The sequence below is a fragment of the Monodelphis domestica genome, chromosome 3, assembly GCF_027887165.1.
Source record: "Monodelphis domestica isolate mMonDom1 chromosome 3, mMonDom1.pri, whole genome shotgun sequence".
NCBI classification, from domain to species: Eukaryota; Metazoa; Chordata; class Mammalia; order Didelphimorphia; family Didelphidae; genus Monodelphis; species Monodelphis domestica.
Window position 1 is genome coordinate 84,508,164 of NC_077229.1, and position 17,542 is coordinate 84,525,705.

The 17,542-nt window shown below is 41.7% G+C and overlaps 2 protein-coding genes across 4 annotated transcripts in view; one reads left to right on the forward strand and one right to left on the reverse strand.

Moving 5' to 3' along the window:
- TEKTL1 (tektin like 1) overlaps positions 1-17,542 on the reverse strand; it is a 23,064-nt gene continuing 5,522 nt past the window's right edge. The window contains exons 3-7 of the mRNA XM_007489677.3: positions 14,700-14,898; positions 11,008-11,174; positions 9,708-9,803; positions 9,476-9,589; positions 1-291 (exon numbers count right to left, since the gene is read on the reverse strand). Coding sequence (XP_007489739.1) covers positions 91-291; positions 9,476-9,589; positions 9,708-9,803; positions 11,008-11,174; positions 14,700-14,898 — 777 coding nt within the window. The 3' untranslated portion in view covers positions 1-90. The remainder of the gene's footprint in view (positions 292-9,475; positions 9,590-9,707; positions 9,804-11,007; positions 11,175-14,699; positions 14,899-17,542) is intronic.
- SLC1A6 (solute carrier family 1 member 6) overlaps positions 131-17,542 on the forward strand; it is a 53,243-nt gene continuing 35,831 nt past the window's right edge. The window contains exons 1-3 of one of the 3 annotated variants that reach the window (XM_056822352.1): positions 131-364; positions 1,729-1,875; positions 3,009-16,482. The gene's annotated coding sequence lies outside the window, so the exon portion shown is untranslated. Of the gene's footprint in view, positions 365-1,389; positions 1,876-3,008; positions 16,483-17,542 lie in introns of those variants that run through there. The other 2 variants (XM_056822353.1, XM_016432337.2) reach the window with 2 other exon arrangements.

The window sequence follows — 17,542 nt, forward strand, 5'->3', positions numbered from 1 at the left end:
TTTCCATTTTCAGCCTGATTTTTTATTGGTTGGGGGTGTGTGTGTAACAGTTAGGATCGGGGTTAGGGTCGGGGTCGGGGGTGGGGGTGGTCAGTCAAAACTCAAGCGCTGGGCTTGTTCGTAGGATACGTGAGGATGGCTATGGCGAATGCGCAGGCGCAGCACGTCATAATCCACGTTGCGCCCAGTGTCCTTGTTGCGCAGGGAAGCAGTCAGGTTGTTCCTAGTAGTGTTCAGTTTGTCCAGATCCTCCTGCAACTTGTTGGTGTAGTGCTTCAGCTTCTCACTGTCCTGTGGGGAGAGGCGGGGGAGACACAGCGTGAGTCGAGGGAAGGATGACCTGGGATCAGGTGGAACCTGCCAGGTGTGAGACAGTGGAGAAAAGGGAAGGGAAGGAGGAGTGACGGCTAGCAGAGAGGCAGTGTGCCCGAAGGGCTAGAGAGCTGGACCAGGGAGATCTGGGACCCCTTGCTACATTGGCATTGCACACCGGACACCCATCTTCATGGGTAGGGGAAGTTTTCCTGTTGGGAGTAACCACAGTCGGCTTCTGCTTTTCTAGATCAACCAGCCAACAGCAGGAATGGGGATAGGGGACTGACAAACCTGGAAACTACATTGGGAAGCATGCTATATGCCCAACTCCACGGCTGTGTTCCATCAGTAGCAGTGCAGCTACATGGAAGGACTTGGAGTCTGGAAAAACTGAGTTCAAATCCAGGCTCAGACATTAACTGTGTGACCCTGGGCAAGCCACTAAGCTTCTTCCAGCCTCAGTTTCTCTATCTGTAAAAATGGGAAAATAGCATATATACCTTACAGGGTGATTGTGAGGATGAAATGAGAAAACACTTTGCAAACCTGAAAGTGCCCGTGCTCTTTCTCACTTTCTACAAAGGCACATGTATGTGCTACCTCCTATCATCAATGCAGTGTGTCATGGACCACAAAGAAGAGAAACTTTGAGGATGGAATCTCTACTGTAGTTCCTTTCTTTCTCTCCTTCCCTCCCTCCTTCCCTCCCTCCTTCCCTCCTTCCTTCCTTCCTTCCTTCCTTCCTTCCTTCCTTCCTTCCTTCCTTCCTTCCTTCCTTCCTTCCTTCCTTTCTTTCTTTCTTTCTTTCTTTCTTTCTTTCTTTCTTTCTTTCTTTCTTTCTTTCTTTCTTTCTTTCTTTCTTTCTTTCTTTCTTTCTTTCTTTCTTTCTTTCTTTCTTTCTTTCTTTCTTTCTTTCTTTCTTTCTTTCTTTCTTTCTTTCTTTCTTTTTCCTCTCTCCCTCCCTCCCTCCCTTCTTCCTTCGTTCCTTCGTTCCTTCGTTCCTTCGTTCCTTCGTTCCTTCGTTCCTTCGTTCCTTCGTTCCTTCGTTCCTTCGTTCCTTCCTTCCTTCCTTCCTTCCTACCTTCCTACCTTCCTCCCTCCCTCCCTCCCTCCCTCCTATCTTCCCTTCGTCCTTGATACACTAAGGTTTTAAATGCTATCGAGAATTCTAGGGAGGATTAAATCTACAAATCCTTTATTGGATTACCATGCCAAGGGGCAAATCATATCAGTCTAACTCCTATTGTGTCTGGTGTCTAACCTCACTGCTTTTGGTACAAGGGACTGACCAGCCTATGCTATTATCTTCCTTCTTTCACTCATACCTTTACTACTCCCAGTTCAACTTTGACCTTGTTCCTGTCACTTATCTAATTACACCATGCCCTTTGGATCCTCTGCTTTATTCTTCAGAAACTCATTTGCTTCCTCACACTTCTCAACCAAGTCTTTTTGATCTTACTTTGAGAGAAACGTGATTCTCCTTTGAGGATACCACACTCATGGAGCTCTCCAATGGAGGCAATTCCTCTTTTTATCTCCAGCTCACAAGGCAAAGAGGTATGTATGTACATATCCCATTTCCCAGCAGTATTCTATTCAAATGAGCATTGATCACAATGGGAGAGACAGGATCAATATGAAATACCTACTGTGTGTGAGGCATTCTGTTAGGAATACAAAGACAAAAATGAAATCGTTCTGTCCTAAAAAAACTGATATTTGTGTATATGTATGTAGGAGAGATTCAACATGTACATAGAGAAATGTAGTCTAATAGAAATTGAGAAGAGAGCACTCACAGCCCAGTGTTTAGGGAAGATTTCATAGAGGAAGTAGCCCCTGATTTGAATCTTGATGGAAGTTGAAAATTCCAAAAGGCCAAAATGAGGAGAGATTGTATTTCATTTATAGGAGACAATTTATAAGAGTGCACAGTGGCAGGACATGGGATGTCAAATTGAACTGATTTTGAAGAAGATGGAGAAGTAGAGAAATTTCACAAAGAACTGAAAAGAGCCTCCAAATAGTCAGTCCAAATATATCTCTTGATACTTGGTGACTTTAATGTCCAGGGAAAGAACATGTAAAATCTTTAGGAAAACATGGTTTAGGATTAAACAGTGAAGAGAATTTGTGTACCACTTAGAAACCTTGATTAATGATATCATGGATATCTCAAGAAGATTCAGAAAGCAATGGTAATGGTGAGCACTGAAAATCACAAAAAAGGCCATTGACTGTATCTTAAAAGAATTGCCAAGGTGAGAGTCATTTCCAAATCAGATGTGTGCAGTCAGACAATCATTGGCTGATTACAGCAAGGTCAAAATAGACACCAAATGCATATGTAACATAGATGTTGTGATTACATTACTGGTTAGGTTTTCAGGGTATCCAGAGGAGATTGTGGGGTGACTCTTCTCTCTGCCATTGTCTCAAGCCCCTTCCATCTGTATTCCCCCATTTGTTAGGGGACTGACAGTTCTAGTGAACCACTTAAGATTGGTTAGGTTTTTATGAAGAGATAATTACTTCAAAGATAAAGCAAGAATAAATATACTAACACTCTCCCCAAACGCTTCAGGGACATAGTTTGCATCTTCTGTTATCATCTCCATCTTTGATGGGGATGAACCTCATAACTTAGCTCCATTCCTATATTGATTTAGCCCCACCAGTTTCATGTCTAGGTGGAGTATGGCTGCTAGACAAATCCTCCTGTTGAGATGGAGTTCCAGAGGTTGCTCCTGAAAGGCAAGTACCATTCCTTCCTTCTCAGGACATCAATGTTGTGGTAGCTGCCAGACCCACCTAGATTTCTTTGTCTCTTAGCCAAAGTTGGAGTCTTGATTTCCTTCTCTAGAATGGGAAAAAGATGAAAAGGTCAAGAACTCCCCATTTCTTGAGGGCTAAATGTCCTAAGAAGGACATTCCCCTCATAGCACAATCTCTACACCACATGCTGTCACATCAACAATGCAAAGTTAAGACAAAGAATCCAAGACCTGTCCAAAGCTGACTCAGACTTTTGAAGATACTAACAGTTCTGACTTCACTGTCAATCTGAAAAGGCAACCAGAAAGAGTTACAGCATGTCTGGCCTAGTCTCTTCTTTAAGGCACTCTTCTTAAATGTCATCAAAATTGTCCAATAAGAAGCTCTCTCATGCCTCCATGTGGAGGGATGTCAGCTGAGCAAGCTGACAGGTTCTATGCCTGTGCCAGACTCCTATTAATCAGTCAGTGAATAGGCATTATGAAGTGCCTAGTATATGCCAGGCACTGTGTTAAGCTTTGGGGCAAAAAAGAGTTCCTGGCCTCAAAGAGTTCATGATCTTGGAGAAAACAAAAAATGTATAAACAAGCTATATATGGACAGATCAGAGATAATTAATAGAAGGAAAGCACTAGGATTAAGAGAGATTTGGAAACGTTTCCTATAGAAAATGAGATTTTAGTTGGGACTTGAAGAAAGCCATGGAGATTAGGAAGTAGAGATGAGTAGGGAGAGCTTTGCAGGCATGGGGGGATAGTAGGAGAAAATGACCGGAGCTCAGGGATGCAGTTTTGTTCATGGAAGAGCAAGGAGGCCAATAAGACTGTAAGGAGACTGCAAAAGTATGTGCAGGAGAGCAGGGCTTTGAATGCCAAGTAGAGGATTTTGTATTTGATCCTGTTGGTGAAAGGAGCAATTACAATACATTGCAGTTACAATATCTCCAACACTATGAAGGTCAAAGAAGTTGTTTACTGAAAAAAAAGAAATAGATAAAAGTAAGGATCAGTTCTGATTCTGATGATCATTTCATAGAGCAGCTTAACTAATATGAAGTAATTTCTGTTAATCAGTAAAAAAAAAAAGCAGTTAATAAGGGCCCAGTGTATGCCAAGCACAGTGCTGAGTGCTCGAGGTACAAAGAAAGGCAAAAGACAAATCCCTCTTCTCAAGTAGTTCACAGTCTACTGGGAGAGACAATATTTAAACTATATCCATAAGCAATATGAAGAGGATAATTGGTGATAATAAAAATAGGAAAGGCATTAACATTAAAGGGAATTGGGAAAGGCTTTTTGTAGAAGGTAGGATTTTAGATGAGACTTGAAGGAAGCCAAGGAAACCAGAAAATGGAGATGAGAAGGGAGAGAATTCCAGGTATGGAAGATAGCCAGGAAAAATGCAAGGAAATGGAGAATCATGTACAAAAAAACAGTGAAATCAATGTCAGTGGAGGGCAGAAGTATGTGGTGGAAGGTAAAAGAAGACTGGAAAGGTAGAAAGGAGCCAAATTATGAAGATCTTTGAAAGCCAAACAGATGATTTAAATTTGATCCTGGAGGCAATAGGGAGCCACTAGAGTTGATTGATAAGGGTGTGTGTGTATGAAATGGTTAGACCTGAGCTTGAAGATTACTTTGACAGCTTATTGGAAGATGAATTGAAATGGGAAGAGGTGAGGTAGAGAGACCAACCAGCAGGCTACTGCAATTATCCAGAGATGAGGTGATATAGAGCCTGCACCAGGGTGATGATGGTGTCAGAGAAGAGAAGGAAATTTATACAAGAGACGTTATGAAAGTAGAAATAGCAAAACTTGGCAACTAATTAGATATGAGGGATGAGTCAACAATGGTGAGCCTCTGTAACTGGGAGGATGGTGGTGCCCTCAATAGTAACAGAGAAGTTTGGAAGAGAAGGAAGTTTTTTTTTTTTGAAAGATAATGAGGTTGGTTTTGGATATATTGAGTTTAAAATACTTATGGGAATCTAGTTTTGAGATGTTCAATAGGCAGTTGGATATAGGAGACTGGAAGTCAGGGGAGAGGTTAGGGCTGAATAAGTAGACTTGAGAATCATCAGCATAGAGGGAACTGATGAGGTCACCAAGCAAAATAACCTAGAAGGGGGAAGGCCTCCAGCAGAACCCTGAGGAACACCCAAGGTTGGTGGGAGTGACTTGGATAAAGATGTGTCAGCCAAAGAGACTGGGAAGAAGTAGGTGGGAGAACCAGGAGAGGGCAGTGTCATGGAAACCAGAAGAGGAGAGAAGAGTGTTATCAAGGAGAAGAGAGTGATGGATAAAGTCTGTAAGATGATCATGAAATATGAGGACTGAGAAAAGTTCATGAGATTTGACAATTAAGAGAACTCTAGTAACTTTGGAGAAAACAGTTTCAAGAAGTTTCAGCAGGTCTGAAAAGGAACTCAGTGTCCCCTGACTCTAACTTGAATCTTCTTTGCACTGTACCAGTCTGCTTCCCCTTATCTCAGCAACTACTGACTAGAACACATACTTTCTCATTTCAATATATTCCTTCCTGAGGATGGTATATACATACATGGAGGGTAGCCTTGATGAAAATAGAAGAGAGTAGAAAAGAATGAGGCATGCTTGCCTGGATGATTTTTCATTGACAATCCCATCTAATGCTCTTAAAATTTACTGAGACATATGCAAAATAAAAAAGAATCTCACCATGCATAACTTAGTTGATGATTATATAAAAAAGCCCTGAATAGGGCAAAGTAGAGACTCTCTTCTAACAATTTTGTCAGTCAACAAACTTTAATTAATTGCCTAATGTTCCAGGCATGGTGCTAAGTATTGGGAATACAAAAGGTGGCAAAAGACAGTTCCTGCCCTCAAGGAGTTAATGAATTCTCCTATGAAATTGCTTAAGATCATACTGGTTTCTTTGCTAAATGCACCCACAGAAATAACTTCAACAGTCTTCTAAGCTGTTAAAGTTAGAGGCAGCTAAGTGGTTAGACTTGGAGTCAGGAAGACCTGTGTTAAAATCTAGCCTTAGACACTAGACAAGTAACCTTGGGCAAGTTACTTCACTTTTTCCTGTCTCAAGTTTCCTCATCTATAAAATGGAGTTAATAGTACTACCTCTTAGGCTTGTTATGAGGATTACATGAGATGCATTTAAAAAAAATTATTATCCTTTGTCTTAGAATCAATGCTGTGTATTGGCTTTAAGGTAGAAGAGTGGTAAGGGCTAGGCAATGAGGGTTAAGTGACTTGCCCAGGATCTGACCCAGCTAGGAAGTGTCAGAGGCCTTATTTGAATCTGGGACCTCCCATCTGTAGGCCTGGCTCTCTATTCACTGAGCGACCTAGCTGTCCCCTGTTTATAAAAAACATGCTGCCTACTTTGAAGCACTACAATAATGCTAGCCACTATTATTACTATTATCACTATGTAAAAGATGTGTCTGCCAAAGTGTTCACCACCTAAGGATGTCCTATGCTGATTCCAAATGGAAGAAGACTTCCTTGTAGATGATGAGTTCTTCCAGATGTTCCTGTTTTTAGATTACGTTGTAATAACAGCACAAAACTCTAGGTTATTATAGAGTTTCCTTGATGACATCCATGACTGTCCTAAAGAAATTGATCTAACCATCTATGCAAGAAAAACTAAGTGGCAGAAGAGTACGTTATGGCTTGAATTTTGATATGTAGTTATACAGGCAGTACAATGAGTTAGTTCATCATGACTTATATACTGAGAGATCCCAGCTCTGCATCCTTCTTACTACCTGAGTGACCTTGACCAAGACACTTAATATCAATTGTTAAGTCAGTTGGACTAGATGGTCTTGAAAGGACCCTTCTAGCCCTGTTTTCTTCCACCTCTTATACCTACTTAATGACTAAGTCTCAATTCCATCTCCATCACATCCTTTCTCTAGTTTCACTACTAACATTTTGGAATAGGTTTTCTTTTCTGCTCACCTGGACTTAAACTTCTTTAAATTAATTTTTTTAGACTTTTTCCTTGGTTACATGATTTATGTTGTCTCCCTCACCTCTGCCCTCCCCCCTCCCAGAGCTGACAAGCAATTCCACTGGGTTTTACATATCTTCTTACTCAAAACCCATTTCCATATTATTCATATTTGTAATAAAGTAATCTTTTAAAACCAAAACCCCAAATCATATACCCATATAACTGAGTGATAAATCATATATTTTTCTTCTGTGTTTCTGCTCCCACAGTTCTTCCTCTGGATGTGGATAGCATCTTTCTCATAAGTCTCTCAGAACTGTCCTGGATCATTGCATTGCTACTAGTAGCTAAGCTGCTTATATTTGATCATCCCACAATGTTTCAGTTACTGTGTACAATATTCTTCTGGTTCTGCTCATTTCATTCCTTATCAGTTCATGGAGGTTCTTCCAGTTCATATAGAAATCAAGTCGTTCATTATTCCATATAGCACAATAGTATTCCATCACCATCATATACCACAATTTGTTCAGCCATCCTCTCATTTTCCAATTTTTTGCCACCACCAAAAGTGCAGTTATAAATATTTTTGTACAAACTTTTTTTTATCTCTTTGGGGTGCAAACCCAGTAGTAGTATTGCTGGATGTAGGCAGGCAGTCTTTTAGTGCCCTTTGAGCATAATTCCAAGTTGCCCTCCAGAATGGTCGGATCAATTCACAACTCCACCAGCAGTGCATTAGTGTCCCAATTTTGCCACATCCCCTTCAATATTTATTACTTTCCTTTGCTGTCATATTGGCCAATCTGCTAGGTGTGAGGTGGTACCTCAGAGTTGTTTTCATTTGCATTTCTCTTAATCAGTAGAGATTTAGAACACTTTTTCATGTGATTATAATTGCCTGGCCTTTTGCAATACCCTTATTAAAGGCTTTCTCATCTCTTTGTTATAAGTAATGACTTATTGTTAAGGAGGGATATATTTGGAAAAATATATATATATATATATATATTATTTTTCCTTTTTTGTCCATTCTTCATCCTAGTCACTCTAAGGTTAGTTAGCTGCTATGGTGGATAGAGCACCAAACCTGGAGTTAAGAGGATATGAGGTCAAAACTAGCCTTATTAGAGACTTACTAACTCTGGGCAAGTCACTTAACCCCTATCTTTCTTAATTCCTTATCTCTAAAATGGGGACACACTGGAGAAGAAAATGGCAAATCAATCTAGTATCTGTGCTAAGAAAAGTCTGATCTGATTGAATGATGACAATGCCAAAAATATATCCTTTATACTGTTAGAAGAATCATTCTTCTTAATACATTTGGTCATGTCACTCCTTTGCTCAAAAATCTTCAGTGGCTATCTATTGCCTACTTCTTTTTTCTAAACTCTTATCTTTTTTTTTTTTTAAACCCTTACCTTCCGTCTTGGAGTCAATACTGTGTATTGGCTCCAAGGCAGAAGAGTGGTAAGGGCTAGGCAATGGGGGTCAAGTGACTTGCCCAGGGTCACACAGCTAGGAAGTGGCTGAGGCCAGATTTGAACCTAGGACCTCCCATCTCTAGGTCTGGTTCTCAATCCACTGAGCTACCCAGCTGGCCCCTAAACTCTTATCTTCTAACTTAGAATCAATACTTAGTATTGGTTCCAAGGCAGAAGATCAGTGAGGGCTAGGCAATGGGGGTTAAGTGACTTGTCCAGGGTCACAATCAGGAAGTATCTGAAGCCAATCTATTGCTTACTGAGTAAAGTTTGAATTCCTCTGATGGTACCACTAAAAATCCTCCATAGCCTATTGCACAATCCTATTGTTCCAACCTTAGCTCGTGACTATTTCCTATGTCTTCTATGTTCCAGCCAGACTAAACATTTCTTTGCTCCATGAAGATACCTACCTGTGCCCCTAGTCTTCCATACTATCATTGAGTTGCTTCCCCATGCCTGTAGTGCTCTCTCTGTCTCTATCTCTTTGTCTCTCTGTTTCTGTCTGTCTCTCTCCCTCCCTTCCTCTCTCCCTTCCCCCTCTCCTGTCATATTCCTACCTATATTTCAAAACTCACCTCAAATATCATCATTTCCAAAAAGCCTCTTGCTATTAGTAGCTTTCCTTAGAACCCCACAAGCATTTCCACTTGTCTGATGCACTTATCTCAGGATATATATTCAAATTATATTTAAGTGCAAGGATCATGTCTTATCTAAACTTTGCACCACTCCTAGCACCTGCTATAGGCCCCCTTCATTCAGTAAGTAGTTAATAAATGTTTTTCGATTGATAGATTGATTGAGGAAGAATTTGGAGAGGAGAAGGAAGAAAGGGGCTGCATATAGGGAAAGGAAAGATGATGGGAGAGGAAGAGTTGGAGTGGAGGGGAAAGATGGGTAGGTTCTGCAGATAGGAAGCTGAGGTAGTACCATAGAAAGGTGACTGGCTTCTGGAAGCTGGGTGCCAACATGCCTTTGGAAAACACGAACCATAGGTCTATCCAGTTTCTCTCGGGCCGAAAGGTGAGTGTGACACAAAGGACCCTAGGGATGAAGTAGAGGGTTATTGAGGATTAAGAGCTCCTCTCTCCCTCCATCATATATACCTCTATCTTCCCCTGTCCTCCCTTCATGCCTACCCTCAAGGAAGACCTCTTCCTACCTTATTGAGTCCCTGGGTGATAGACATCTCATGCTTGAACTTGTTGCATCGGTGGATGGTCCCTCGAAGGAGCCCAGACATTATTTTCAACCTATCCTGAGGGAAGACAGTGTGGCACAGTGGATAGGATGCTGGACTTGGAATCATTGATTCTTGAATTCAAATATGTCTTCATATACTAGCTGTGTAACCTTAGGCAAGTCATCTAACCTCTTTGTATCTATTTTTTCACCAATGAAATGAGGGGGTTGCCCTCAATGACCTCTAAGGTCCTTCCAAGTTTAAATCTATGATCTTGTGATCCTATCATGATCAGTTTAATAAGCATAGGTAGGCACTCTGCCTTCCATGTTCCATTGGTGGCATCAACTATCTCCACCTGCTCCTAACTGTCTTTAAATTAATTTGAGACCACAATCCCTAACTATCCTCCAGACCAAATCTACACAAGCCCCTAGACAACTCCACAGTGCCCCCAGTTAGCAGTGAAATGCCCCCCAAATCAACTTTACACATGAATTCCATGTATAGTGCTCCATCAGTTGTTCAAATACTTCTACATTTACTTTTTAAATTTAATTTAAAAGTTTTTTTTTAAATTACACATAGAAACAACTTTTGACAATTGTTTTCTGCCATTTACCATTCAGATTCTCTTTTTCCCTACTTCCCTGAGGTAGTAATTAGTCAGATATAAGTTATACTAATGCTTTCTCATGTACTCTTTTATTGGACCTCCAACTACCCCCAAATCAACTTTTCATATGGCATCTCCATCTAACTCCATGCAAAGCCCTAATCAACTGCACCTGTGACCCTCAACCAGCCTCCAAATTATCTGTTCCCTCAAATCAGTTCCAAATATAGCTCCCACTGAGCCTTATATGTGGCTCTCATCCATCCATATAAACATAACTACATATACTCACACTAATCCCCAAATACTTTACCAACCAATTCTTCACATGATAATCTACTAAGTCTCCATTTTGTGGTGGCACCATTTTCCTGCCCCTGTTCCTGGCTTCCAGACTTTTAAGCACATGCCCTGGGTTTCTTCTCCACTCATCCCCACACTCAGCTCCCTTTGGCATATTTTCTTCCCCTACCAGAAGTTAAGCTCCTTTAGAGCAGTGGCACTTTTTGGCTCGTATCAATATCTCTGGTTCTTAGTGTGGTGTGTAGACAAGAGTAACTGCTTAATAAATGTTTCCCTCTTTCATAATTGCCATCCAACTCTTGCCCCTAGACAGCCCCACAGCCAGCTCTGTGCATGGTCTTAACCCCTAGCCCAACTCACGTTGAGTTGTGTGGTTTCTTGCATCTTTCGGTTCAAAGTACTCCCCACAGTCTTGTTGATGTGCATTTGCCAGATGTGGGCATGATTCTGGCTCTTTACGAAGTTCGCCAGCATTGTTTTTCCATCACTAATTAGTCGTTTGGCCTCAGTCAGAGCCAAGTTACACTCTGAGGGGATAGAAGTAGGTAGTGCCTGTTGGAAGACCTTTCCAAGACAACTGAGTTTCCACCATTTTCTTCCCCATCATCACTCTGTTTATGTCCGTGGAGGCTTGTCTATGTCTCTTTCAGGTATCTTTCTCTCTCTCTCTCACTTTCTTTGTTTTTCTGTAGGTCTCTCTTCACATACAGAATCGGTACCCCAAAATTTCTCCTCTGATTTTTATAGGTCGCATGTCTTTGGACAAGTCACTGAAGCCCTTGGTTTCCTAATCTTTAAAGGATGTGGGAAATAATACTTGCTACTAGGCCATAGGGTTGTGGCCAGGAAAGGATGTTGTAAAGTTTCTGTGCTATAGAAATGAGGGCTTTTATTATTGTTATGATTGTTAGACAGTATGCCAGAAGAGTTCAGTGGGACCAGGGGAGAGATTATTGAGGAGGAGATAAAGACTTTAAAACTCCCAGAGGGCATTAGTGGGGATAGCAGCTACTTACAGAGTGACCAGGAGTGCTAATATGTGCATGTGGTTCTGGGGCAGGGGTGGGGGAAGAGGTTCATAGGGTTAATGAGGTAGTCCCTGAATCAAGGAGTTCCTGTTAGAAGGGACCTCAGTGGCTCTTTAGACCAACCCATCTGATCTCCTTGAAAACACAAATGGTGCCTCAGCCTTTACTTGAAGACCTTTACTGAGGGGGGGAGCCCACTATGTCCTGAATCTATTCCATTTTTGTATAGTTGTCATTTTTAGGTAGCTTCTCCTTATCTCATGCCTCAGTTTCTCTTTGTAGCTTTTGCCCATTCTTTTGCCTAATTCTGCCCTTTGAAGCATAGTAACAATAACAACAGCAATAAAAACAACAATAGCAATAGCTATTTTTATATAGTGTTTTTAAGGTTTGCAAAGTACTTTGCATATGCTATCTCATTTGATCCTCACAGCAATCCTGACAGGTAGATGATACTGTTACCCCCACTTTAAAGGTGAGGAAAATGAGGCAAGATAGAGGTTAAATAATACTACTTAGTAGCAAAAGACAGCATTTATGTAGCATTTACTATATGCCAGACATTTCTTTATAAATATCTCATTTTTATCCTCACAGCCATCTTGGTAGGTAAGTGCTATTATTATTCCCATTTTACAGCTGAGGAAAGTGAAGGAAACAAACAGAGGTCAAGTGACCTTGCGCAGGGTCACACAGCTAATAAGTGTTAGTGGCGGGCGGTATTCTAATTCAGGCCATCCTATTTCCAAGTCTGACACTCTTTCCTACATGCCCCTTTGAATAAATCTAATCTCACCTCCACATGGCAACATTTTAAATACTTGAAGGTGGTTATAAACTTCCTCCTGCTTCTTCCACCCCAGCCTTCTTCTCTCTAGGCTAACTTTGTATCTCCTTCACTCACCAATAAGTTAACTTTTATTAAGCAGCTACTATGTGCCCAGTACTATTCTAAATTGTGGGGCTATAAAAAGAGGCAAAAAATTCTCCCTGCCCCCAGGAAGCTGGGGAAAACAATATAAGCAAACTAGGAAATAATTAACAGAGGGAAGATACTAGAATCAAGAATGGCTGGGAAAGGATTTCTATAGAAGGTGGGATTTTAGTTGAGACTTCAAGGAAGTCAGTGGGTAGAGCAGGGCAGAATAGAACTTTCCAGGCATGGCAGTAGCCAGACAAAAAGACCTGGAGCTGAAAGATGGAATATATTGTTTATGAGATAGACTTGAGATCGGTCGTTCATCATTCTGGACCTCCTCTGGACACTTCTCAGCTTTTTTTCTTTTCTTTTAAAAAAGCTTACCTTCTGTCTTAGAATCAGTACTGTGTAAATCAATACTGTGTGTTGGTTCTAAGGCAGATGAGAGGTAAGGGCTAGGAAATGGGAATTAAATGACTTGTCCAGAGTCACACAGCTGGGAAGTATCTGAGGCCAGATTTGAACCAAGGACCTTCTATCTCTGGGCCTGGCTCTCAATTCACTGAGTCACCCAGCTACCCCCACTTCTCAGCTTTTCAAGATCCTTCCTAAACTCTGGTTCCTTGAATAAATGCAATAGTTCAGCTATAATCTTGTCAGTGACAACCTTGTTTTATGAAACCTCAAATTTGATCTTATCAATGACAACCTTGTTTTACACCCAAATTACTCTTATTCCATGGGAACTTACCTTCAAGAAACCCCAGAAACACTGTCCCAGACTAAACAATAGGCCTTCAAGCTCTCTTTGAGCACCCTGGATAGGAGTGGTGGATGTAGTCAAGTCTTAAGTACTCTTGCCTTTTTGGTTTCTTTTATTGCATTTAGGCCTTTCCCAGGTACTCTAGCTTTGGGTTACACTCTTTCCCAAGCCTCTACATAACCAGCCAGTTGTCTTTACTTTCATATATTCTCTAACACATAATTATAACCCTAAATTCTTTATTTTGATAGAGATTACAGGGTGAGTCTTTGGAGCTGGGTGGCTCTGTTGTGTGACTCTGTGTGGTGGTCTTATGAAAATTGTCTCCCTTGTCCTGATTAAAGACAGTGTTCTTTTGTCACTGCTTTGGTGGTTCTATGTTTTTTCAGTTTGATACCAGTAACAACAGAATTATCTATTGCCCCCTTATCCCAGGAGGCTGTACCTCTCTTAAGACAGAGAGGGATTAAGCTGTCTTTCTTGGCTGTTGATTCATACTGAACTTGAGGTCAACAAAGCTCTCAGATGTTTCTTAGCCAGTATGTTCTCTAGTTGCATCTCTCCAACTTGTACTTGTCAAGTCAGAGCAGTGTACAACCAAAGATGGAGAGCTAGAAGGGGCCTCAGAGGCCATATGGTCCAACCCTTTCATTCTACAGATAAGAAAACTGAGGTCCAGCCATAGGAAATAGTTGGCCCAAAATTCCATAAGTAGCAAGCAAAAGATCCAAGACTGAAGTCAAGCCCTGTAACTACAATTTTGAGTCTTTTCCATAGCACTTTGCTATTTAGCAATGAATCCCCTATCTTTGACCTCTGAAGTGAATTTCTTGAACCCAAGTCTAAGACTTTTACATTTCTCCCTGGGAAACTCCCTCCACAGATGCAGCACCATATCTCATGACAGTAGAAGAGTTGCCTGGGGCAATGGCTTCCCCAAATGCTATTGGAGAGGGTTGCTTTTAAGTATTAGTGGGTGGGTAGATGCCCACAAGGCTGTTAGGATATTGGAGGAATAGGATCATAGAATCATAGGTTTAGAGCTGAAAGAGACCATAAAGGCCTTCTGACCCAACCCTCTCATTTGGCTGATGAGGAAACTGAGGCTCGGGGTCATAGCACTAGTAAGTGTCAGGTAGAATTTGAATCTGAGTTTCCCTGGCTCCAAGGAAAGCCTTTTCTTTCATTCTGCCATACTTCCTCTCAAATGATGAAGGGCCACTGACCATGTCATTAGATGCTGAGGGTTACTGGGAATGGATTGGGATACAGGAGTGTAAGTCTGTCCAGTGTCATGGGGATTGTAGGAAGAAGGGTGACCCCGCACTGGGGTAGGACGCACCTGGGGGGTTGACCCCCAAAGGGTCAACTGGTGGGCTGGCAGTACCCTGCACCTTAGGAGTGTGTAGTCGGCTGATATCGATCCAGGACTGGCGCCCAGCCTCCAACAGCACTGAATCGAAGCAGTGGTTCATGAGATCCACCGCCTGGAGCCTCTCTTCACAGCAAGTTTTCAGATTCTCACGGGATTTGGCCAGGGCCTGGAGGAGAGGGAAAAGAGGAGGGCAGGTCAAAAAGGTCTTTGGGGTAAAGATGAAAGCAAGTAGGGAGAAGTCATAGGGATCTTCTCTAGATAGAGAGGGAGATGCTGAAGGTGGGATGGGGGGGTGGTCAGGGGCTTCTGGGAAGAGTCAGACTAGGAGAAGATAAGAAACTCTCCCTCCACTTCCCTGGCCTTCCTCTTTGGTCTCATTCTTTGGGAGAGTGGTAAGATCACCTCACCCTGGACCTAACTCACACTAGAGTGAGACAGGTTTAGTACATGAAGACACCAAGAGGCAGGATGAGGTGGCAGATAGAGGTAGCTTTGGAATTGGTGAGATCTGCATTTGAGTATTGCCTGATACTTACTGGCTTTGTGACTGAGCAAATTGTTTAAACTCTGTTTCTCTAGGCAACTTTCCATGACTAAACAAGGCTAAAGTCTCATCATTTTCATTAGCCAAAGGTGCCCCTTGAATAAGAGTTTCCTAAACTGATGAAATCTACTTCCTATCCCAAGAAAACCTGGTTTTATGAGGGGGGAAGGGAAAGCCCCTCTTACTGCTGCCAGGATGCCTGAGAAGACCAGGGTGGCTAGGGATATGGATGCTGAGAGACCAGTGGAAAACAGCTAAAGGGATAGCTTTATCTTTGAGGGCAAAGAGTGATAGCCTTGGAGTCCCATGCATTGAGTACCTGCCCTATCACTGACTTTGTGATCAATAAATCATTTCCCTGACTCAGTTTTCCTTCTCCATTTGGTGGGCATATGGATACTTATCTTGCAGTTATTGGGAAGAAAGCATTGCATAATCCCTAGAGTGGTGGCAATGGGGATATGACCACAATGCTGGATCAGTGCAAGTTAGGATGCTCACTGGCTTCCTTTGACTGTTGTTCAGTTGGAATAGAAGCAGAGGTGTCAAATTTCTTTTCTAGTTGGCCACTATTGGACTAGATGATTTCTAAGGTTAATCTTCCAAATGTAATGATTTGTGGTTCCTATACCAGATTACCTATTGAATTGGAGTTAATATCCTCAAGAGCTTGTCCAGAGGAGGGCAACCATGCTGCATGGGGATTTGGGGATGTTTAGTCTAGAGAAGAGAATAGTCAAGGAAAACATTCTAGTTCTCTTCAAATGTTTGAATAAGAATAATAATTAATATTTAACATTTATATAGCACTTACTACATATCAGGCATTATGCTAAGCACTTTACAATTATCTCGTTTGAAGCTTACAACATCCCTTGGAGGTAGGTGCTATTATTCCCATTTTACAGATGAGGAACCTGAGGCACATAGAAGTCAAGTAACTTGCCCAGGGCCCCTCAGTAAATGTCCAAGGCCAGTCAAATCTTCTGGACCTCAGGTCTATTGCTCTGGACTGTGGTACTGGGCCACCTAGTTTCTTCATGAAAAACTTGAGCTGTCACATAGCTTTGTTTTGCTTGCTGCTTCCACAGGACCCACCTAGTTGCTTTAGATGGAAGCAGCAGTCAAGACAAGGCAAGAGGAAAATAATCTCAAAAAAGACTCCCAGAGCTTTTGGGTGGAGACTAGAAAAGCTGCCTGCTGAAGGTGAGATTTGAAATGAATCTGGAAGAAAGCACAGGAACTAAAAGGTAGAGGTGAAGGGGCAGTGCATTCCAGGTATGGGGTACAGCCAGTGCAAAGACAAAGAGACAGGAGATGGGAGTGTGACTGTGAGGATCAGTAAATACACTAATGAAGCTGGATTTTATAGATCCTACCTCAAAGGGAGTAAAGTGGGAGAAGACTGGAAAGGGGACAAGAGGTATGGAGAATTTTAAATATCAGAAAGAGGATTTTATAATGGACTGAGGTAATAAGGAGCTACTAGATTTTATTAAGTAAGGAAGTATTGTGGTCAGACGTTTTTAGGAAAATAACTTTAGTAGCTAAGGTTTTCTTCAGGGTTAGGGAGACATGGGTATGTTTGTAGGCAGCAGATGAGACAGTTAGGAAAGATTAGAGGTTAGAAAGAGAGTGGGGATGGTAAAGGGAACAAACTGCTGGAGAAGATGAGGAGAAGAAATCAAGAATGCATGTAGATGGGGGCAGCTACGTGGCTCAGTGGACCGAGAGCCAGGCCTAGAGACAGGAGGTCCTGGGTTCAAATCTGGTCTCAGACTTGTGATCCTGGACAAGTCACTTAACCACCATTGCCTAGTCCTTACCACCCCTCTGATTAGAACCAATACACAGTATTGATTCTAAGATAGTAGGTAAGGTTTAAAAAAAAAAGAGTGCATTTAGAGAGGTGGGTTTATTTGCCTTGGTATGAAGGACTACTTTCCCCCCTGACTCAAAAGACAGAGTGGTTTTCCTCCTTGCTTATTCAGACAAGACAGGGAGGAAGGAGGAGAGAAAGAGAGAAAAGTGATTGAAATCAGAGAGAAGAGAAGCTCTCAGAAAATGGCCTCAATTTTTTGGTGAAGTATTCTGTAAAGTACTCAGAGGCTGGGTGGGGGAAGACTTCAGGGTGTATGAAAAGGTTTAGAATAGGCACTGTGATGAGTGGGATAGCAAATCATTTAGGCATTTGTAAAAGGATTGCCTTGCTGCTGTGATTGTGATTATGTAACATAAGTTTATAATGGACCCAGGCAGCACAGTT